At 43.2% G+C, this 24156-nt stretch overlaps 1 protein-coding gene and 1 pseudogene across 2 annotated transcripts in view; one reads left to right on the top strand and one right to left on the bottom strand.

The window, feature by feature from the left end:
* The window catches only part of LOC117721952 (low-density lipoprotein receptor-related protein 2-like), a 53320-nt gene that overhangs the window by 9190 nt on the left and 19974 nt on the right, over positions 1-24156 (bottom strand). For both annotated transcript variants that reach the window (XM_034520840.2, XM_076914030.1), the window contains exons 14-26: positions 19121-19432; positions 17566-17778; positions 15607-15789; positions 14901-15116; positions 12173-12411; positions 6086-6215; positions 5718-5902; positions 4765-4951; positions 3655-3873; positions 3081-3264; positions 1585-1786; positions 1332-1496; positions 799-999 (exon numbers count right to left, since the gene is read on the bottom strand). In XM_034520840.2, the coding sequence (XP_034376731.1) occupies positions 799-999; positions 1332-1496; positions 1585-1786; positions 3081-3264; positions 3655-3873; positions 4765-4951; positions 5718-5902; positions 6086-6215; positions 12173-12411; positions 14901-15116; positions 15607-15789; positions 17566-17778; positions 19121-19432 (2636 nt within the window). The remainder of the gene's footprint in view (positions 1-798; positions 1000-1331; positions 1497-1584; positions 1787-3080; positions 3265-3654; positions 3874-4764; positions 4952-5717; positions 5903-6085; positions 6216-12172; positions 12412-14900; positions 15117-15606; positions 15790-17565; positions 17779-19120; positions 19433-24156) is intronic.
* LOC117721669 (elongation factor Tu, mitochondrial pseudogene) lies at positions 9338-10931 on the top strand (annotated as a pseudogene).

Raw genomic sequence — 24156 nt, 5'->3', positions numbered from 1 at the left:
TTATAAAACCCAAGACCACCAGCCCAGGGGTGATACTACCACAATGGGCTGGGCCTAGCCACATCAATCACTAAGAAAATGCCCTACAGCTGGAACGTACAAGGCATTTCCTCAATTGAGGCTTCTTTTTCTCAGATAACTCTAGTTTATGTCAAGTCGACTTACAGGTAGCTATTGCATCATGCATTTTGATGACATGATCCTTGTTAAAGGCCTTTCTCTTTAAATAATACTCACTAGTTAATATCACACTGGCACTGGAGCTAATCTTCAACCCCAAAGTGTGTACCATTGTTTAACAATTCCAAGAACTGACAAGTCCTCTGGGTGGGGACTTGTGTGACTGTGCTTTTAGTCTCTATTAATTTAAGACATGATCCCTCACAAAATGAGCTTCCTCCCTGGGGTAGAATGCAGGTACCACTTGGTTTTGAAACTAATCTGAATCCTCATAAATCCTTGGGTAACTAAACAGGGTCAAGCATGTTCTCTACTTCCCAACCTTACCATATCCTGTGTGCTCAGTATGTCATAAATGAATTTAAGTGCATTTCATTTTTATTTAAGCGTTTCAAGAAAACCCTATCTTGGTCAGCATAGCCCTTCTCAGATGGAGATGTTTTGCATCACAAGAACACCCACTCTACAGTGAATACGACAACACAAGTTGTGTTTTAAGAATTGTCCAAGGGAAAGGGTCTCCACTATTTACAACAGGATGTGGAGAAGTCTAACATTCAGTCAGAAACAGAACATGAAACAAGTTTTAGGCATGTCCTGAAAGCTCTAGAACAGTACCTGGGTGAGAATGGTGGGCAATACCAGGAACACAAACCCAGACTCTTGGAGGGAGACACAGGTGATTCCATCATCTGCCAGCAGGAGGCCAATCGGGCAGCGGCAACTTCCCTTGGCTCGTGGGCTCAGAAGGCACAAGTGAGAACATCCTATGTCCAGACAAGGACTAGAAGACCTGGGCTGGAGGACTTCATGCATTATCTGAAAGAAAAGAGCTGGATGCTGCTAAGTGCTAAATCCTTTCAAATAGAAAGTCAACCAATTCTTCTTTCTTCTCCTTTCTTCCCCTTTTCCCCCTCCTCCCCCTACCTTCCACCTTCCTTCCCTTCTCTCTTTTTCTGTGTGCTGAGGATCGAACACAGGTCCTTGTGCCTGCTTAACAGGCACCACTCTACCTCTGAGCTACAGTCTCAGCCCCAAGAATGTTCTTAACACTGCAGATGGTGCCGCTAAACTCGGTGATTTGAGATAGCTCATAGACATAGCCTTTTCCAAGAGGATCAGGGAGCTATTTTAAAGAGTACTCCACATACCTTGAGTCCAAAGGGCTGTCCAGAACGCTTGATGAGGACAGCCCTGTCCTTGCCTGTCATCTTCTCTACATGCTGTATTGTTCTTGTCTGAAGGTCAGACCAGAAGACTTTATCTTCGAACACAGCGACCGAAAAGGGGCTCTTGATCTGTGTTAGCTGCATCATCTACAATGGTGAAGGTGAGCTTTCTGGGGTGAGTTTTACACAAGACCCATGATATTGCAACTGATCCTAATGTCAAAAGGACACTTACACTAATACCACTACCATCTAGGTTGACAGAGCCAATGCAGTGAAATTTCTCATCGGACCAGAATATCTTCCAACTTAACTGGTCAAGAGCTATGCTAGTTGGCTGGCCGAGGCCTTGATTGACAAGTATCTTTCTGCTGCTACCGTCCATGCCAGCTTGTTCTATTCGAGGTTCCTCTCCAATTTCAGACCAGTACATCAATCTGTGTGGATAAAAGCCAGCTTTAAGGTAGTACACCACCTCGGAGAACATGTCTGTCAATTAACTTCTTAAAGTATTGACTTACAAAGATTAAAAGATTCCAAATGTGTCTAAAAAGCAGGAGCTTAGAATTTAATGTCATCATGATGAGGAAATCACAATGAGGAAAAAATACTGAGTTATGGCTCAATCAATGTTTTCTCAACTTTAAAAATGAGTTCAGTTTCTTAAGTACAATTGTGAAATACTAAAAGGAAATTTTCTTGAAACTTTATGGTGATTCTTTAATTGTCATTAATTATCACAAGAATCTTGGGAGTCCACATCCTGGAAAGAACTTACCAGTTTTTCCTTAACTAGAGGCTAGTCAATAAATAAATAATAAATAAATAAGAAAGGAAGAGAAAAGAAAGAAGAAAGAAAGAAAAAGAAATAGAAAAAAAGAAAAAATTAAAAAGTAGGCTAAAATAGCTTTTAAAATTGTCATGGGTTGATGTATAGGTAAAACTCCAATACTGCCTATGGCTGATAAATGCACTAGAAACTACTGTAAGTTTCCTGGAGCCATGCTGACAATTCCCGAGATGTGTTTAAAAGATAAGAAAAAGAAAGGATATCAAATGTGGATTACCATTGGACCCTAGATTTCCTGTATCTTTTTTCTTATATTTGTTATTCACACAGTCATCCCAGTGACAGAATGGGAATGTTAACTTAATTTGTGTGTCTTTGGGCTAGAGGGTGGGGTCAATGGTACAATATCTTGCCTTGAAGCCAGGCAACATGAGTTCAGTTCTTGGAAACCAAATGCTGGGAATGGAGAACCAGCTCCTATCCTGTGACTCCACACATGTACCATGGCACTGGAACATGTATGTGCAAGCACATGTGCATGCACACACACATACACACACACACACACACTAATTTTTTTAAATTATAAAATTACATCCTTTTTCAGAAAGAAAAGACTGTAAGTGGAATCATTTAAGCTTAACTCAAATCTGGATGATCATAAATTAACTATCCTTACTTCTGTCCTTATCTGCCATTTAAAAACCATAAGTGCATCCCAGGAGTTCATTGTTTGTCTTAGATACCACTAGTTGACCACAATGTGAATTGCACTTTGAACTTTTCCCAAGGTCTGAATTGATACCAATCAGCATTAGATCTAAAACCGGACATGTTTTCAATTCACTCATTCTGGATTGAGCTAACACAAGCATCAAGGTAGAACTTGGAAGGATAATGAGCCTGAGGTTCTTAACCAGATGTTTTGACAACCGACTCACCCATTTAAGGGATCCAAAGCCAAAGATTGGGGCTGAATCAGGTCATCATCCAAGACAACTGTGTATTCAGATTTTCCTCTCCCAACAGCAGTTAACTGAATTGCCAAAATCTGGCCAGCCTTCCCATCAGTCCAGTAGAGATTTCTTCCAATCCAGTCAACCCCTATACAGTCTGGCTTTATCCCTAAAGAGACCATTCAATAGGTATGCTTATGTAAACTGTAACTTCAGCAGGCTTAAGCCAAGAGATTCTAGACTTGTATGCCATATCTGTCCATTTTATAACTGCTATGTGCATATCCAACACAGAAAACTATCAATGTGTCCCAAAATACTATAGTAAAGGAAGTTCATTAAGGCAGTGGTCAATGGTTCGCAGCTTGGTAGAACTCACGTCCACTGAGATGACAACGGGTATGTCTTTCTATTTCTTACTAACCAGCAAGCCTTGGTCTCGTTCAATTGGAGAGATAGAACCCAACCAGGTTTATATTAGTTGCCTGCCCCTCATCATATTGTTTATGCTCTGTGTCATGTTATGTGGATTTAATAAGAGCTTTCCAGAGGTGCATACCTCGCACCACCATCCCGTCCTTCTTCGTGGCCATACTGGTCCACCTTATACTTTCTGCATTGGGATCTGCCCAAAAGATTTTCTGATCCACTAAGTCATAGTCCACAGAGTAAATAACCAGGTTCTTGTCTGCAGTTGTCAGGATATCTTCTTTTAAACTTCTCAGTCCAGAAAGAAATAGGTTAAACTCAATCGAAACAAGCAGGATTGGCTCAGCACCTGCCCAAAAGAAACAGCTGTCAACATGACCATAGTTTATACAGTGAAGACCAGCACAGGCTAAATGAAAGAACACGACATAGTATGGGGCCTTTGGCTTATTGTTGCCAAGGCTGGACTGCCAATTAGCTCACATGGAAGAAGTGTTTTATAACAATGAATAACCACATCTTAAAGGTATATGGAATACAACAATTATTAGCTTAAATAAAAAGTAACATCTTTTTTATTTTCTTATAAAATAAAAAACTCACTAACTGGAGTGAGTTTCATTGTGACACTGTATGAGACACATCGGTGTACCTTGCTCACATCACTCTCTCCCTCCACTACCATTCCCTACAGTGTTAGTCCACTCCTTTTCTTCAAGTAGTGTCAATTCTGTTTTCATGTCACACAGGCAAATGCTCATATTCCTCAGATAAGAGAAAATGTGTGACAATTGATCTTTCTTCTATTACTTCTGCTAGTCTCCCCTTTCATCCTCTTTGACCCACCCATAGTCCCCCTTTAACTTCCATGCCATGCATCGATTCATACTTAAATCTAGATTCCACATAGAAGACAAAACTGCAATATTTGCTTTCTTGAGTCTGGCTTACTTCACTTAACACAATCTCCAGCTTCACTCATTTTCTTGCAAGTAACACAAACTCATTTTTCTTTATGGCTAGGTAAATTCCATTGTGTATATGGAATTTACATGTGGCATACACCACATTTCCTTTATCCACACGTGTGTTGTTAGACATTAGGATGGTTGGAAGTGAAATATTGGGGCAGACGGTCAGGAAAGAAATGTTTGATTACTCGGGTTGACTCGTAGTCACAGAGTTAGAGATTCAAGGCTCACGATCCATGACTTAGAAGATAGTCTCAGTTCCAGGTTACCTGTTGCTTTACAAGTGTGTCCATCAGGGCCCAGCAAGTAGCCAGGGTGACAGGCACAGATGTATGAGCCCTCAGTATTGATACAGGTCTGACTGCAAGGTTGACCAGATGGCTGCTGGCACTCATTTACATCCTGACAGATTTGACCACCTCTCTCCAGCTCAAAGCCTGGGGCACAAACACATACCTGAAAGAGAAGAGAAGCCATCCACATATTCTGAAGACAGAACAGCATTGGTAAAAGGGCTTTGATCTTCATATGATTCACGTGGTGATACATTCCACGTTGACAACTAAAACAGCTTTGCTCTGAATAGTCCCTTCTGTTTGCCTCATCAAATTTGATGTACCCCTTACACCCTTTTATCCATCACAGGACAAGAGTAACAATGGCTAGGTTCAGCTCAGGACACCAGAGCCTCTGCTACATCCATAAGAGGAAAAGCACATGAAGCTAACTGAATTGGTCCTCTGCCAGTGGTGTGACCAAATATCAGAACACGTTCTTTTTCTTGACTATGAGAATCGAGTTCCCTGCTTACTGCTGAGTAATACTGCCTTAATACAGCCAATCCCCAACTTAAGAGCAGGGCAGGTTCCAAATATCTACATGGAAGAAAACTTCACATCGTTATTTTCTTGATCTGCCCAGATATTTGGATCTTAACACCATGTGACGTATCTCCTACAGCTCACAGCAGAGATGGGAAGAGATACAGGAGTAATTTTCATGACAGCCTACCAGGAGACACAATAGAGGGGAGAGGTTAAACAGGCCTCAGGAGGAGCAAGGAAGGCTCAGGTACCTGGATAGGCACTCAAGACAGTTCTACTATGTATACATCTTTGAGATCAAGGTGCCATTGAGGACAGCATGAATGAGTGCACTACTGATTTTTCTCAGAGTATGGATGTGGCTGAGAGAGAACACACAGGAAGCTTCAGCAACTCACCGGCCCAGTTGGGGACTGGTAGCAAGAGTGGTAACATAGCCCCGGGCTGCACACTGATGAGGAACACTCCCCACCCTCATCTGAACCATCTGCACAGTCCTCTCGCCCATCACACACCATGCTGAAGCTGAGGCAGGCACCGGTGGCACACTGGAACTCGGAATCCTGGCACTTCTGCGGAACACCTGTTGAGGAGGGGATGACTTTCTACTAGAGTTTTAAAATCATGCCCCAGCATCCTTCCTCTACAAGGCTCCTTTATTTACAACCAACATCCATCCAATAAGAGAAGGGGGTGGGCTCCTGGTTCTGTGGCATTTGAACGGAAGCCCCTGCCTTCTGCCTCAGTGACAATGCCCTGAACTTACATCCAGCCTCGTCACTGCCATCTCTGCAGTCACTCTGTCCATCACAGTGCCAGAAGTCAGGCACACACTGGTCTCCACTGCCACAAGCCCACTGCCTTGGGCCACATGAGATCAGCTTGAGGCCACAGTCCTGAGGAGACAGTAACAGTCAGTGGCCTCTAAAGAAGGAATTTGCAGAGTTAGACAAGACACCAGATTAGGAGACTACTTTCAAGTCCCTTCTGCAATGATGCCAGAGGGACACAAATTGTGAGAGTCTCTCTTAGTAGCTGGATATGTGACCTACCCTTAAGAGTAGTTTGTTTTCCATTAAGAATACCTCGAAGAAAACTAAATTTCACTTGTAAGTGGTTATCTCAATTGGAGATAGCTTCTGGGTTGGGGATGAGGGAGTGTATTCCCTTCTCCTTTCAGCTCTAGGACACCATCTGATGCAGACACCTGCAGACCCTGTGCATACTTCCTCAGTCTCTGTGGATTCATATGTGTTTCGTCCCTGTTGTGCTTAGAAGACCTTACTTCATTGCCATGTACAAAAGTGTGAAGGAGGCGTGTGACTTCCAATGCCTAGTACTCTGTCTGGGTCCCTGAGTATTACCAAACGCCAACTGTCACCCTACTGCAGGTGACACTTGGCTTCAGCACTTTTGGAACCAGCTTGAGTATCTTAAATGGCTGAAGTTCTCAGCATCACCCTTCTTGTGTTACATCTGTGACTGGAGGTCAAGCAAACCCATGTACATGGCAAACTCCATGTGTATATGGGTACCACTTGCTGTGGACCACAGTGGGGTTATCTTGACACCATGAACATTCTAGCAGAGGGAGGTGGGCTAGTTCAAGAAGTATAAGAAGATAGGCAATGTCCCAGAGAAGGTATCTCAGGGTATTGCCATCAACACACCTTATGAGGAGCTACATAGTCCTGCTGCCAACCGCTGTACCCACACAGACTGACTGTCCTGGTCATGCAGTTATGTTAAAAATAAGGTCACTTTAATTCCAGGAGACTGAAGCAAGCAGATCTCTGAGGTCAAGGCTAGCCTGACACAGGCATGAGTTCAAAGTCAGTCTACAGTTCAAGTTCCAGGACAGCTAAGCTTAGGCAGGGAAAGAGTTGGCAAGCAGAAAGCTGGTGATAATGTAATATAACAAGGCAGCCACGTTCCAGCCTCAGGAAGCAGCAGACCTTAGCATCTTTGGTCATTTGGCTCTGGTTTTATAGTCAAGAGGAGAAGGAGGCTACAGGGACAATTGATGCTGGTTAGCTGGAGCTAAGAAATTAGTGGTGATTAAGAAGATATCAGCATCACTGAGGTGAAATCTGAGAAGTGTTTTCTGAGAGCCCAAAGAAGCTGTGGTCCAGTGATAGCCAAGGTTGTACCATGAGCTACAGTTGTACTTGGTAATGTGTAAGAGTCATCCAGGTGGTACTGGTTTTGAAGGCATGAAGGAATCATGAAGAGCATCTGAGTCTTGGCACTGTGAGAGGCCATAGAAGGCCATTGGTGAAGGTGCAGCCTCAGTTGCAGTTGACAGCCCAGGAGTGAAGGGGTCATGCGGATTTGAGGCTTGGCTCCATGAAGAGAGCCTATGAGAGGCTATTGGTGAAGCTTAGTTGCAGAGGAAGACCCCAGTGTATTGGAGATGCCAGTACCATGGGATGATCACCAAGAGCAGCAGAGGTAGTGGAGTAGATCAACCTGAGCTTAGAGAGCTACAGAGAAGTGATGAGAAATGATGTCAGAGCTGGAGGAGTGATGGCAGCCATTTGGAGGAGCCCATAAGATCATGTATGGATTCCAGACACTGAAACAAGACATTGTAACATCAAAGTTGCCTTGGAGACCTCAAGATGTTTGAGATTCCAGAGCCATAGGATATCTGCTGAGGAAAGCTACTAATAGGAAGTGAAACCAGCCCAGGAGAAAGAAGTTTGTTGCAGTCAACAAAGATGAAAAAGGAGTTGGAGATCTGAAGACCGATTTGATATCAGACAGGAAATGCAGAGTTTGAAGTTTGCCCAGCTGGTTTCCTATCTTGCTTACAGTTAAGTGATTGAATGAATCGCAGAAGAGACGGTGAACTTCGTTAACATTGTTGAGACTGTTATAGACTATGGGGACTTTGGAAGTTGGACTAAATGTATTTTGCATTATGCTATGTTTAGGTATGGCCCCCATAGACTTATATGTTTGAGTAAGCCTATGGGGGCCAGGGAGTGGAGTGTGATATGCTTTGTATATGCTTGGGTCAGAGAGTGGCACTATTAGGAGGTGTGGCTTTATTGGAGGAAGTGTGTCACTATGGGTGTGGGGTTTAGTACCCTAGTCCTAGCTGCCTGGAGGCCAGTCTTCTCTTAGAGGCCTGCAGATGAAGATGTAGAACTCTCAGCTCCTCCTGCACCATGCCTGCCTGGACTCTGCTGCACTCCTGCCTTGATAATAATGGACTGAATCTCTGAACCTGCAAGCAAGCCCTAATTAAATGTTGCCCTTATATAAGAGTTGCCTTGGTCATGGTGTCTGTTCACAGCAGTAAAACCATAACTGAGACAGCCTCTATAGTGCCAACCTCTGCTGCTTCAAATGCCAGAGAAAAGCTAGGGACTGGCTCCAGGGCCAAGCCTGGTGGAGATAAGTTTGCTTAGAAGAAACAGAGGCCTGGGAATACTTGAATCACTCATCCAGCCTCATGTCTGACATGGACATCTCTGGTTTCTTTCTTTAACAACTTAGTTGTGTCACTTGATGTTTTTCTGGTAACTGTCTGTGAGAGGGCATGTGATGTTTTGCTGAAAAAAAAAGACACTTGTGAGGGTGTGTAGTGTTTAGAAAGAATATAAATGGAACCCCCCACACAGCATTGCTACACCATACAACACTTCACAGGGCTTCACTTCATAGAAACACATGAAAGAACTTCTTGTGGTATTCCAGCTGATTCTGGCCGCTTCTGCTGACTCAGCTGATTCTGAGGAGCCGTGCTGTTTCAGCTGCATCATGCTGCTGTTACTGATTCCTGTTTGGTGTTTGCTATTGACCTGGACTGCTAGTAACCTGACAATGAAGGGTGGAAATGCCCCGAAGAACTATTTCTAAACAGATCCACAACCCTCTTTTCCCTATTAACCTTTCTCTCCTACCTCTGACCAGTAGGCTAGAAGGGAGGTTGAAGCATTGAAGAACCCTAAAGTAGGTTTTGGAAAAAAAATCTAAGCATATAGGTGGTACCCAATGTAGCCTAGGCATAATGGGGAACTTCACGTCTAATGTAGTAGAGGAATTAGCAAGTTTTGATGGGTTGGCAAGGTTGTTTAAGGAGGCGGGCAAACTAGCAGCTACTGCCACTGGGTGGTTTCTTGCCTTGCTCCCTGAGGGGGTTTTCTGGTTTTGCTTCATAGTTTTCATGTGTATCATTTTCAAAAAGATTGGGGGGACAGCTGAAAACTCAGAAGGTTCATTCAATGTTCTTGTGTGAGAAAGGATTGCTGCGCTGGCTTTGCAGATAGAGGTAGAAGAGCTTAGAATGCAAAAAGAACCACTGGGAGGAGTGCAGGGTTCAGGCTTAATGTCTGAGACCAGGAATTTACTGCATGGATGAAAGAGGGCAGCCAACGAGGCTGGATGGACTACCGCCCTGCCCGGCTCCACACACTTTCACTGCTAGGTGCCCTGAGCCTTAAAGGGTACAGGGTACCAGGGGCCAGGAAGAGCAAGAGATGGTACAGGGACAATGGGTTAGAGTTCAGACAAGTGCACCACCAGAGGATCTGTCTGGGGCTACACAGGCACCTTCAGCCTTCCCAATCTTTGTACAGCATATGCCTGCTAATGATGGTGATAAAGTTTATAATGAGTTGACAAGGTGTTCAATAGAAATGCAATTTAAAGAGGCAAAAAAAAGAATAAGGTCACAGACCCTTTCCCCCTACATGGTGGCATCCTGGTTGTGTCACCTAATGACAGCCTCATGCCCCAGACTGGGGAGCACTTATTACTATGGGTTAAACAGACTGGGCTAGAGCATGTTATGGTATGTGTGAACAGATAGACATTGTTCAGGACTGGGAGGTGGTTAAATTAGTAGAGTTGGGGACCCAGGGGCTGCTTGCTGAGTTTGACTATTAAGGAGAGAAGATCCCAGTCATCATGGGCCCTGTTCTCTGTGTTCCTAAGCATCATGATCCTGCACTAGGTGTGAAGTAGGTGCCGAGGCTGCTGGATGCTGTGAACACGTACATCCCAGTACCCACTTCACATCTGGAAAACCCTTTTCTGATCCCCGTAGAATGAAGTTACTCTTTTCAAGCCACGGCACAGTGGTGACAGGTACAACAGAGTGTGACAACAGAGAGATGTATGTAAATTGCTGATGTATAAGAAGAACATCTGCCCTGTGGTGATGAACATTGAGATGTCCTACAAGAGCCCGGAGAAGGCTGAGGCAGGGAGACTTGAATCAGGAGGATCTGGGGCATGATCATGGTCAACCCAGGTTCCATTCAGCCCCACCAGAAGGTTGAGGCTCAGGTTTATGTCCTCATTAAGGAGAACGGTGGCTTCCACAAGCTCTTTGTGTCTCGTTTCATGCCTGGCATGTTCTGTCTTGGGACATGGCCTTCCATGTCATCTTGCCCCCAGGGAAGAAACTTGCTGTGCCTGGAGAGGACCTGAGTGAGACTTTAGCCTCATTTCACAGACCATGATTTTAGAGAATACAGTGTTTCACCTTGAAGGATGGCAACAGGACCATTAGCACTGACCTTGTCACTTACACACCTGCCACGACTGAGGAGTGCCAACCTCAAATAGATCTGGGTCAGAACTCCTGCTCAGGTTCTTGAGCTTAGTAGGATTGCCCTGGTCAGTATTCCCTCGATATAACTAAGGGTACCTCTGCTCGCAAAGAGTGGCCTGCCAGGTGAGATATACAAATAAACTGTTTTGTGACTAGTCAGAAAGTAAATAAAGAGTAAGGGAATGACCAATTGGGAAGTCTTCGGTTCATCTGGATAACAGAGGCAAAGGAATCTAACCTAGAAATAAACTTAGAACTCTTCCTTCCACAACTGATACATGCTCCAACGAATTAAAGCTGACAGTATCTTTTGCATCTACTCTGATTTGGGTATTTAGAGGGGAGGAGCCATCTATCACCTGCTCATCCACAAAGCCCTTAAATCAGTGGTTCTCCACCTATAGGTCATGACCCCTTTGGAGGGTTAAATAACCCTTTCACAGGAGTCACCTAAGACTCATCGGAAAACATGGATATTTACATTATGATTAATAGCAGTAGCAAAATTACAGTTATGAAGTAGCAACAGAAGTAATTTTATGGTTGGGGGTCACTACAACACGAGGAAGCATATTGAAGGGTCACAGCATTAGGAAGGCTGAGAACTGCTGCTTTAGATACATTCCTAGCTGTTGAACACTAAGCTCATATGCAAGCATCTGGGAGGCATCGTGAACAGTTCTGAGCTCCAGAAAGCTTTCTGGTAACAATCCAAAGGAGGTGGGGACAAACCTATCCATTTCCAGATCTCAGCTTTCGATTGGCTACTCAAGCCATGGTGGCCATCTTCTAATACATCCTATCACACAAGTGCTTCTTAGAAGTTTGGCTTTCTACAGTCTCCTGGTAACTCCCTGATGTAGCCATGGGTGACTTCTCTGCCTCTACATGCTCCTGAATTTCCCAACAGAAAGCATGGGGGCACTTTCATGACTGAGAACTATAGTTATCAATCGTGTTTATCAGTAGATTCAAAAATATTTTTGAAGATCAAATCTTTACCACGCATGCACAGATTGTTACTGCTTCCTGTTACTGCTCCCTAAACAATGCCACGTGGCAACTATTTCCTCAATAGAAACACTGCATTAGTTGATGTAAGTAACCTAGAGACCATTTAATGTGTGAGAGAATATGGGTCCACTATAAGCAAATACTGTGACATGCCCTAGGGAAGACTTGAGCATCCACAGATTCTGGTATCCTGGGAAGATCCAAGAACTGACTCCCCTTGGCTACTCAGGGGCAATGGCCCCTCTGCAAATTTCTGAGGAGGAAGTAGGCTACCTTCTCGTCGGTTCCATCTTTGCAGTCCATATCATGGTCACATATCCACTCTGCCAACACACACTCTCCACTCTCCGGGCACTTTATCTCTCCTTCTGGACACTGTAGGGACCAGGCGACAGGGCAACCTTCCTCATCTGAGTGGTCCAGGCAGTCTCGGCTCCCATCACAATGCAGAGAAGAAGATATGCATTGGCCATTCTCACATTGAAATTCAGAGGAGCTGCATTTTTCACGAACTGAGAAAGGTAACACTTTGGATAAGGGCTCAGGCAACTCTGAGGCAACCCAGTAGTAAGAAAAAACACTTCAGGGACTCTCCTGAGTTCTGCCATCACCGTGGGGACTAGCCTCATCAGGCGGGAAAGAAAACTCCAGTTAAAGGTTACTCTAAAAAGGACTTACTATTAATCAACTGCCCCGGTGGTGCCTTGGTCCCAGAAAATAAGGGCTGAGGGACAGGGATGGGAGAACCTACACACAGACCTGGCATGGGCAGTGAAGACCCTCCTCTGCAAGCTTCCTGCATCAACAATACAAGAAATTCTCTCCCAACATCCAAAATGTTCTATAACTTATGTTGCTGGACTCAGTGCCTACAGACAGAAGGTGTTTGATTTAGCCCCAGAAAAGGATGTAAATAGGTCTCAAAGGTACATTGTATCTAGAGTTTAAGTTCCTTTGAGTATCTCAATCCTCCCAATGGTTGCATGGTCCAGATGCTATCACAGCCCTGACTACACGGTCCATACCACAGCCAAACATGCCTGAGCCCCACCCAGCGCTTCCCACTTTAATCCCAAGTATCTCCTTGACAGCAGTCTCCCAAGGTGACATAGGCCTTTGAACCATGTCATTAGAAAGAAGAATCAACACTCTGTGGCCCATAACATTAAAGGGAAAACAAGACCCCCAAGTGAGGTGACCCAACAGGTAAAAAGGCCTGGGACCAAATGTAAAACATTCAGGAAGGTAGATTGTTAACTTGACAAAAAAGAAATTTTGCAAATGATTAGTCTTTCCCCCAATGGAAATATTCTTGTGATGGGAAAAGGAGAGTATGGTAGGACACTCAAGATGCCTCTAGCTCCAACCTTTTACCGTCAAACTCCCATGGTAAGTACAGCACTCTGTGTGTGTGCAGTGTGTACAGTGTGTACAGTGTATGTATAGTGTGTATGTGTACAGTGTATGCAGTGTGTATGTGTATAGTGTATGTAGTGTGTGTGGTGTGTATCGTATGTGTGTGTAGTGTGTTTTATGTGTGTTTAATGTATGTGTATAGGTGTATGAGTGTAGTGTGTGTATGTGTACAGTGTGTGTAGTGTATGTAGCATGATTGTGTGTTATGTGTGTGTATAGTGTGTGTAGTATGTGTGTGTAGTGTATGTAGAATGTTTGTGTAGTATGTGTAGTATGTGTATGTAGTATGTAGTATGTAGTGCGTGTAGTGTATAAAGTATGTATGAGTGTAGTGTGTGTTATCTGTGTGTGTTATGTTTGTGTGTATATGGGTGTGTGTGTAGTGTATGTATATGGGTGTAGTGTGTAAAGTATGTATGAGTGTGTGTGTAGAGTGTACAATGTGTGTTATGTGTGTATGTAGTGTATGTTTGTGTTGTGTGTGTGTGTGTGTGTAGTATAGTATGTGTGTGCATGTATGTATGTGTGTTCCAAACTGGGATAAACAGGTGACATATGCCTTTTGTGTCAACTCACTCTGTTATCCGGCATCCTTGCTATGGTCTAGTTAGAAGTATAATTTTCACATTTTCATACTCTTGGTGATTTTACTATTACAGTAAACTCAGAGCAATAAAAGTGTTGTCATATGTTCCCAGAACAGGACACTGCAGGCATGGTGGTGTACACCTTTGATCCAGGCATTTTGAAGGCAGAGGTCTGGGGATCTATGTGAGTGCAAGGCCATCTGATGTTTGTAGCATGTTCCAGACCAGCCAGGGCTACATAGTGAACTCTGTCTCAAAAACAAAAAGTAACAACTGCCACTACCCTGCAAAGGCCATGGTAAATCTTATGAAGCAAATGGTTATATTAGATGTGTGTACCCAGGGCTACACAGTGAAAATCTGTCTCAAGCAGGAAAACAGACACACACACACACACACACACACACACACACACACACACACACACACACACAAAAGCTGTGGTAGGTCTTATTAAACAAATTATATTATATAGGATTGTTAATAAGTCAACAGTATAGAGGCATCTTTAATAATATTACAAAAACAGTGCAGTGATGTATTGATTGATGGGGTGATAAAGGTGCCATGATCAGAGCTTTGAAGTAACTATTTATTTATTTACTTATTTATTTATCTATTTTGTCCTCAAGAACAGTGTGGTTCAGTATCTGCTTAACGGTAATGTTTAGGTTATCATTCAGAATACTATTGAGGAACATAGACTCCAAAAAGAAAATGAATAAACTATAAGACAGTTGGAAGTATTCCCAGGGATCAGACATCCTGGTATAACAGGCAGAGTGGCACATCTATTTAGTCCAAGAGTCAGAGGCAGGGGGACCTCTGTGAATTCCAGGCCATCCAGGACTATACAGTGAAACTCAGAACACTCAGAACACTGCTTTTGATAATCACACACACGCACACACACACACACACACACACACACACACCACACATACACTCTTGCACACAAGCATGTACATGCATGCGTCTTCGGAGGCTCATAAACTTACAGCATCCTTGTTCATCTCTTCTGTCCAAACAGTCTGGCTTCCCATCACATCTCCAACTCTTAGGGATACAGCGGGTCTTGTTGTCACAGCGCAGTGAGCAGTCATCAGGGGGCCTCCAGCAGCCCAGCTCATCAGAGCCATCGGAGCAATGTCGAGCCCCGTCACAGTGATACCTCTCCTCTATGCACCTGCTTCCATCCAGACACTGGAAAACCCCTAAAGTGGAAAAGGCCCAAGAATCAAATTGGTCAGGAGGAAGATTTTAAATGAGACAAATTCACTGTGTTCCAGAGTCTGAGGGTTAAACAGAGTGCATCCCACATATCTGAGTTCTAATGTCTAGAATATACACAAGGCAGCTTAATAACATGCTCAGGTCAATTATGTTATTAACCCAAACTAAGTCATTTAAATAATTGCTTTGACAACTTGCTAAATGATTACCAACTCTTATAAGTGGGCCATTTAGGTCACTCTGTGGACCAGCCTCTAAGAAGGCAAATATTGAAACACTTCGCAAATTTAAGGAAACAAACACAGACAAATGGATGAAGTGTGTCCTTAGGGAATCAACATTCCAACAGATAATGGCATGCAAACTCTTCCAGAGGAAGTTGGGAGGTCAGATTTAAAAACATACTCTTTGAACTCCTATCATGGGCCAGAAGATGACCCTGGCAAAAGGCCCGACATCAGGATTACCCACCTGGTTGATGGCAGACCTGGAAGCAGTTTTTTTCATCGGAGCCATCCTGACAGTCATCCTCACCATTGCAGAGAGATTCCCTGGGAATGCATCCCTTTCCATCCTGGCAGGGGACAGAGGACCGGGCACAGAGAACAGGAGGAAGGGAAGGGGCAGTGGGCACTGGTTCTTTAATCCCAGGATCTAGAGCAAACAATATCACTTCAGCAAATCAATCCAGGAGGGTCCAGCAATAATAGGACACATTCCCACTGTCCCCTCCCTCAGAAAACCATGTCAGCACTGAGTATCCACATGGCTCTACGTTACCAGCAGAACCAGTGGAAGCACCAGATCTTAAGAATGCTTAGATAAGTGAGCTGCTTAGACCTTCATCCACTGGCTTTGAATTTGGGCACGTTCTTTCCCCTTCCTGGGCTACCTAATGCTCTGTTTGCATCTGAGAAATGAAAAGCAAGTGTAACTCTGGGTTGAATCATGTTCTGTCAATTTCAGGCTGCACATAGGTGCTGCATAAGAACATCACAGAGCTAAAACCGTCTGGTCGCACTGTTGACACAATCAACTGGTATGAACAAAGCAACTGCTCTTCTTTGGAGGAGTTGTACAGTCAGTCTACATCTGGGTTTGTGTGAGTTCATTCTATAACAGCAACACAGCAATGATACCACATAGTATAACAATTCTCAGAATGTGTCCCTAACATTACGTAATGTACTACAGTCCTTCTGGTCCCCCGGCACGGGATGAGAGCCAGCGTAAGCGAGGCGCTCACTTGTTGAGATACATAAATTACACCACCACAAGCTGTATTTGCCAGCAACTATGTGTTAGAAATCAGAATAGGATTTAAGGCAGGAAGACTAACTATATCTGTATAACCTCAAGAATCCTCAGACCTTTTAACTCCTAAGATCAGTATAAAGCAACCAGTAAGCCAAAAGTCCTGTATGTCACAGAGAAGAGGAGATGGGATTGGATACAGAGAGGAAATGGTTCCACCCCTCTGGTGTTCACTGTTTCCTGAGATGCCCAGCTGTTACTACCGATGAAGGTTCAGAAACCTGGGGTAGAAACTCCTTTTTTTCTTCTCCACAACCTCAAACTGGATGTGTTCGGTCTTGTCAAGGGATTATATAAAAAGATGATCCATAAACCTGTTCACCTTGACCCAACTCCAACAAACGGAAGAATGCTACTTTCCCTGTAACATGGTGAACACACTTCAGTCCGAAAACTTAAAATCCAAAAAGCTCCAAAATGTAAAACTTTCTGGGTCCAACATAATGTCACACACACACAAAAATCCTCAATACCCAACTTCCTGTGTCAGGTCCCACTTCAAAGGCAGACACACTAAGACTGTTGTAGGAAATGACCTTCAGCTTGTGTGCATAAAGTATGTACGAATTATAATGAATTTCACACTTACACTTGGGTTTCATCCGTCAGAGATTTCACTATGCATCTTAAAAAGACTCTGAAGCCTAAAATAGAGGCCCAAAGCTTGAACCACTCTTGGTCCTAAATATTTTGGGTAAAGGATACTCAGCCTGTATCATTGCCTTGGAGGTGCATCACAGAAGGTCCCCTACACAATGTCACTGCCATGTGTCTCATGAAAGAATGGGTTGTTTAGTAAATCAGTTTGGGAATGGATTAGAACTAATTAAATTCATACCCAGACTGAGCCTTGAATACATTAACATGAAAGCTTTCCCCAAAGGGCCACGGCAGGTAGACCTCTCTGAGAACTACTGAGACTTACAGTCGTTATAACTGGCTAATTCTCTTAGCAACTTTGAAATAATGGATTCAGTTCTTAAACTCCCATAATATGAACAAGTTAGGGAGGGGGATGGCTAGGCTGAGGAGAAGATGGTGGTAATATAAACAACAGAGTACCCAGGAGTTTTACCCTAAAACACATGGAGGATGGCCCCACAAGGAAAGACTCACCTGGCACTTCCTGGTTCTCCGCCAAGATGATCATTTTCCTTATGTGTGGCTCCTTCAGCATGGAGAAGGGCTCCAGTGTCTTCCTGTTCCACAGGACAAGGGCTGCCTTGTCTGCGGTCACCAGGTAAGGCGCATGGGCCACCATAACCACATCGCTCCAGGATGTGTTCAACAAGCATGTTCGGTTTTTTAGTAGACTAAGACTGTGCAACCCTAGGGAAGAACGAAGGTTGGTCTGGGACCTGGAGCAAGGTGGGATGCATGGGCCCTATGTGATGGAGTTCCGAAGACCCAAAACTCCAAGGAAGCACATTCCCCTCCTTGTCAGTGTCACAGCTTTTAGTTTCATAGGTTAAAAATAACTCATGGGTGTCTTGAGCTCCTGGACAGTGGGGCTCTTAGTTCTGAGATGCAGGGACAGCAGCTATGGCTTCACTGTCTCAATGTGTGTTGTGTTTGGTTAGTTTTTTTTTTTTTTTTCAACCTGACACAAGCCAGACTCATCTGGGAAAAGAGAACTTTAATTGAAAAATCCCTCCATAGATTGGCCCATAGGCAAGCCTGTGGGGTATTTTCTTGGTTAATGACTCATGTGGGAGGTCCCAGGTCATTTGTGGGCAGGTTGTCCTAGGTTATATAGAAAAACAAACTTAGAAAGCCAGGAGGAGCAAGCCGGTAAACAACACTCTTTCCTGGCTTCTGCCGTAGTAGTTCCCTGCCTCTGTGTTTCTGCCCTAAGTTTCTGCCCTGGCTTCTCTTCTTTCATGATGGATCATAAGTTGAAGGGTTGGTCAAACCTTTTCTTCCCCAAATTGCTTTTTGTCATGGTGTTTTATCACAGCAATAGAAAAGCATCGTGTACTAAAAACCATGGCTGTATGTTGACACCAGGCCACGATGTAGCTGTCAGGTAAGATCAGATTCACTGCACAGTCACAGCTCATACCTGATACCAACGTCTAACCACAGCCTAGCACCTCCTTTGCAAAGGAAGTTTGCTTCTGTTTTTTCTAGTTGTGAAAGGAAAGAATACATTTAAAACAAACTTTTGGAAAAACAACTATGTATATCTTTTTGAAGCTTCTAAGTCTATTATTTCTGGAAGTGTTCTAAGTTTTTTAAATTCCTAAACCAGAGTGTTAGGTAAGAGATGGGTTTGAAGTGCCTTGCATTTACTGTCAAATTTCAAGTCAAAGTCTTTGTTTAAGCAGTGCTCAGAATAAGTAGGACAGCCAGAAGAAAGGTTTTGAATATTCTCTATACAAAGTAACAGTATGTGCTTGAGGTGACGAATACATTAATTACTATAATTTGCTCGTTACACATTTATATGAGTGTCAAAATATCATAATTTAACCCATACGTATGTGCAACTATTTTGTGTCCATCAAAAGTTTAAAACAAAAATTTCCACCATAGCCCAAAACACAAAAATAAATTTAAAGTTAAAAGAAATAACTAGAAGAAGCATTATACGAACATGAAGCTTTGGTGTATGCTCTCAGGTTCCCCCCCACACACACACACACTGGACTGGATGTTGTACAGTACTTACCAAGCCCTTTGGTGGTCCAGAGGATGCTAGCAGACCCGAGGTCCAAAGCCATCCGAGTGTCTGCTGCCCAGGTGCCTCTCCAAACTTCCTGTCTGCTTTTGCCATCGAGGGTCATGCTTTGTAGGGGCCTCCCACTCTCCACCCAGTACAGCACCCTTCTTGGCCAATCAAGGAGCAGCTGCAGTATAATGTTTCGAGTGCTGTAGAGAGTGTATGACTCAGTGCCAGGCATTCTGATCTTCTGAATAGTACCTCGGTTACAGGGTACCCAGAATAGGTTCCCGGTAGATATGTCCACGTTTGCTGAACAGACTGTAGGAGGAACAGAGGCCGAGTTGGAAAAGGCTTCTAGGTATATCCACGTACTGGCTCTAATGGGTCAAGGGAAGGAGATCGGCCCCCTTGAGCAGACACTTCTTTGTATCATGAGCCCCATAATGCCTAGTCTGGATCCAGCAGCTTGTCACTTGAGCTCCACTGGTCCTCCCAGCCACCTGGAAAGATCTACTCCATCTTGAAGGAGATGGCCAAGTGGCCTGCATCTGCACGCAGGCCTGCAATTTCAGAGTTATGTTCCTTCTTCTCACAGGTCAATATGCATATCTATCAATTATACTTCAGGGGGCTAAAGCTAAAATTTCTTTAGGAAAACAGACTAGGACAAGTGACATCACTTCAGACAGGACGGAAAGTTACCCAGAAAGCACAGACAATGAGAAAATCTAGGATGAGAGGGTACAGGTATGATAAGGACTACATTCATAAAGATCATGGGTATTTTGATGGTTTGAATGAACCCCCCCCCCATAGGATCATAGGAAGTGGCACCATTAAGAGGTGTGGCCTTGTTGGAGTAGATGTGTCACTAGGAGTTACACTGAGGTTTCAGATGCTCAGTGTCATTCTTTATTCCTGTTGCCTATAAATCATGATATAGAACCCTCAGCTCCTTCTCCAGCACCATGTCTGCCTGTGTGCCACCATGCCCTGCCAGGATGACAATAGAGATGAAGCCTCTGAACTGGAAGCCAGCCCCAGGTAAATTTCTTCCTTTATAAGAGTTGCCATGGTCACGATGTCTCTTCATGGCAATAAAAACCCTAAGATAGGTATCCTTTTTTTCAGATGCAAATAATTGAGTTATGCGCTAACTCCAAACACTCTTCACTTCTTACTCAGCTCAGTATAGCTAGTGGACAGCTGGAACTAAGCTGGGATTCAGGCTCAGTATAGCTAGTGGACAGCTGGAACTAAGCTGGGATTCAGGCTCAGTATAGCTAGTGGACAGCTGGAACTAAGCTGGGATTCAGCTACTGTGGGATGTAGTCTACCATTAAGATTCAGAGCAATATCAAGCTAGAAGGTCAGAATGCCTCCTCCAAAACCCTGTGTCTATGCCTCAGTGTCCTCAAGTAGATTATAAGGATGCTTCTCTCATGAGCTTGTCACAAGCTTAATTAAAACAAGCAAAAATCTTAAAATAATCTCTGCTATTTTATGGTAAGTTACTAAAGCTGATCACACAAGCTCACAATAGCCAACTATCCAGAACTATGCTAGATGGTGGTTCAATATAAATTAATTATATCAGTTAAATAATAAATACTCAACTAATATAGTCATAATTATTTTATTACTATTTACTATTACTGGTTTAGGATTCCTTATGGTGGAACTGAATGTGGTTCTGAATTTGGAATTCTTTCTGGGCTTTTGCACAGGGCCTTGTGAAGGAGACTCCAGCCTAAACCCTTGTTTCCTTGTATATGACCTCGAAGTAGTTTTATAAAACACTACCTGCATCTGACTAGATTAGAACAGAAATGGAATTTCCCACTGATTGCATCATGTAGGTGTTTAAGATCATCGAGATTTTGGTATTTTGGACTTTGTAGGTTCAAATTAGCACTGCACAGACTGCATCACACTCTTGTTTGCTTTAAGTCAATCACCCCTGGATGCTGGACATACTTCCACACATACTTTTCAAATCCATTTTAAATATGTAACATGGTAGATTGAAAGTTGGCATTGCGGGAATATTCACACCCTGAACATTGTCAGCACAGCTCATGGAAGAGGACTTGTTTGGGGTTTCCTTGTTTGTGTGTTTGGGTCCTTAGACCAGAGATGGATAAATAACTACCTTTGGGCCAAATATGGTTCACTCTCTTCTTCTATGGACAACCTTTCAAGGAATATAGTTAATACGTCATACTTTGTATAAGGCAATTTTCATGCTACAATAACAAATAGCCACCAAGCATCGTGGTTACTCTTTGGCCTTTCATACAAAGTTTGTGACCCCTTAGTCATTATTTAAGAAAATTGAGATGGCTTAGTGGGTATGGATGCTTGACACCAAGTCTTATAACCTGAGTTCAGTTCTTGGAATCCACATGGTGGAAACAGAAAATTGATTGCCAAAAGTTGTCCTCTGACCCACTCACACCCATGTGGCACATGTGCACAAGAGCATGGACACACACGCATGCATGAATGCATGCACACACCACAAAATAAAATAAATGCAACAAAAGTAGAATTGCTAAGAGTACTGATTCCACTTATGTATGAATTCACTAAGCTCTAAATACCCAATAAATCTGAGAATCCAAGAATCATTTTTTAGTTTTTATAATGCATTGTTGAGGTCATCAAATGGTGACAAAAACCCCCTGTGTCTTCTCCACTTCACCTTTGTTTCACTTTTCTATTGAAACAAAAGTATGCAATGATATTCAAGTCAAAATGCACTTCCTCAACAACTTTACCAGATACAGTCAACCTTAGATTTTTTAAAAATAGTCATAGATTGAGTATTGTTCATCTTTATATCAGTAAGCTTTATTAGAAGCATATGTCGGATAATATATACACAACTTGTTGTTCCTATTATGTTAGTCAGTCTTTGTTTTGCTTTTGTTTTTTTAGCCTTTGATATCTGAGGTGGGATAAAGGATTTATTCTGGTCCCTGACTTCATTCTACAGACATTTGTCTCGAAGGCTCTTGTGTGTGGTTAGGCAGGACAGCATGGCAGAGTGCATATAGTGCAACAAAGTGGTCATGTTGTCCTGGAAGTTGATGGGGAGAAGACAAGCTGTACTTTCACAGGTATGTCCCCAGCAGCCTGCTTTCCCATGCCTTCTCAAAGCCCATTCATTTCTGAATTTCTCACTGGTTTAATCTATGGGTGCAGTTAGCATCCTAATGATTAGATCTCAGTGATGCTACCCAGAAACCAAGTCTTCATTCTGCATATGACTGGACCAAGGGTAGGGTTCATTTCCTATCCAAACTGTAACATGCAGAGAGCTAATTGTCAAATACTTTGAAGCACAGTCATTGGGCATGATAGTGAGAAATTGATGTTAACCACTGAGGGAGAAGACAAACACATGGAGAGTTACTCGGTGTGAGGGGACAGGATGTCACAGGAAGCTGGTACACACAGAGCTTAGTATGATACTTAGTCTTCTTCCTTTATGGTGGGAGCATTTTTTTTTAACTACACCACAGCCTCTCATGGCATGGGAGATAATACTTTTGAATTCTCCATATTTCCATGAAGTCACTCTTGCCTGAGCTCAATGCTCTCTCTCCTTTGCCAAGCTCTGCAATTTTCAGAGAACTCTCATTCTTATAATGAACTATGGGTTTAACCTTAGTTAACCTTAATCTGCCCTTTGCAGATTTGAGGTTGAAAGGATACTTGCCAGGTTCATAGACTGATAGACTGTTCTTCAAACAATGTCACATTGGTTCTTAAAGAGATGTTTTTATGATGTTGTCTTAGTTAGGGTTTTACTGCTGTGAACAGACATGATGACCAAGGCAACTCTTATAAGGACAACATTTAATTGGAGCTGGCTTACAGGTTCATAGGTTCAGTCCATTATCATCAAGGTGGGAACATGGCAGCATCTAGGCAGGCATGGTGCAGAAGGAACTGAGAGTTCTACATCTTCATCTGCAGGCTGCTAGGAGAATATTGACTTCCTGGCAGCTAGGACAAGGTATTAAAGCCCACACCCACAGTGACACACCTACTCCAACAAGGCTAGTCTTCCTAATAGTGCCACTCCCTGGGCCAAGTATATATAAACCATAACAGATGTCCTCTCATTTTTTAACTAAAAAAAAAAAAAATTTAGCTGGATTTTCAGCCTCAGTTTTTAACTTTAGCATAAGAATATGGCGCCCAAAAGGAAATGGTGACATCAGGACTTTGAAGGGTTGTAAGAAGGAGGCACATAAAGCAGGTCTAGCCAGCAGGAATGATGCCATTGCTTTCGCCATGTTTAACCACTGCTGCAATTTGTTTGGCTCTTGAATATCGTCATAAAGTTTTGGTGTTGGACCTTGAGGGCAAGCCTGTGGTGCTTTTGTGGGACTGTGGAACTTTTAACAGATAAGGATCAGTGGGAGATAATCCAGTAATTGGGAATATGTGTCCTCAAAGGGTCTGTGGGCATCTAGTCTCTTCCTCTTTCCTTCCGCCGCCGCCCTCTCATTTTGATCATGACATTTCTCTTCCCCCATTGGCATCCAGAACTACCACCACAAATCTAAAACCAGCAAGTCAACCCAAATGGACTAAGAGACCAAACTAACTTTCCCCCGTTACTTATTTATATATTATTTGCTCAGTTAGGATTTGCTTTTTACAAGTTGATCACCTCAGTCATTTATTATAGTTTTGGAAAGTTTGTCACTCTACAATAGAGCTAGCTCAGATGAAACCAGCAGTCCTTGATATAATAACTGCAACACAGAAGCCAATTAGTAAGTCCAGCCAGCGGAGAGGAGAGGAGGTAGCGCTTCCATTAAGCGGGAAGACGTCTGCAGTTAGGCACCCCCCAGATAGCTGTTAGATGCTGTCCTGGTTAGTTTTTCCTGAATGTTTTCTGACTGGGGCATTACAAGCTGCTATTCAACCACCATTGTACTAACCTTACAGCCCCCTCTGCATACCCTGTACATTCCTGATGAACGTGCCAAAGGCACTTACTTCTCATATTGGTAGCGTGTACA

The sequence above is a fragment of the Arvicanthis niloticus genome, chromosome 16 (genome assembly GCF_011762505.2).
Source record: "Arvicanthis niloticus isolate mArvNil1 chromosome 16, mArvNil1.pat.X, whole genome shotgun sequence".
Lineage (NCBI taxonomy): Eukaryota > Metazoa > Chordata > Mammalia > Rodentia > Muridae > Arvicanthis > Arvicanthis niloticus.
This window is presented reverse-complemented; position numbering and strand designations above follow the sequence as displayed.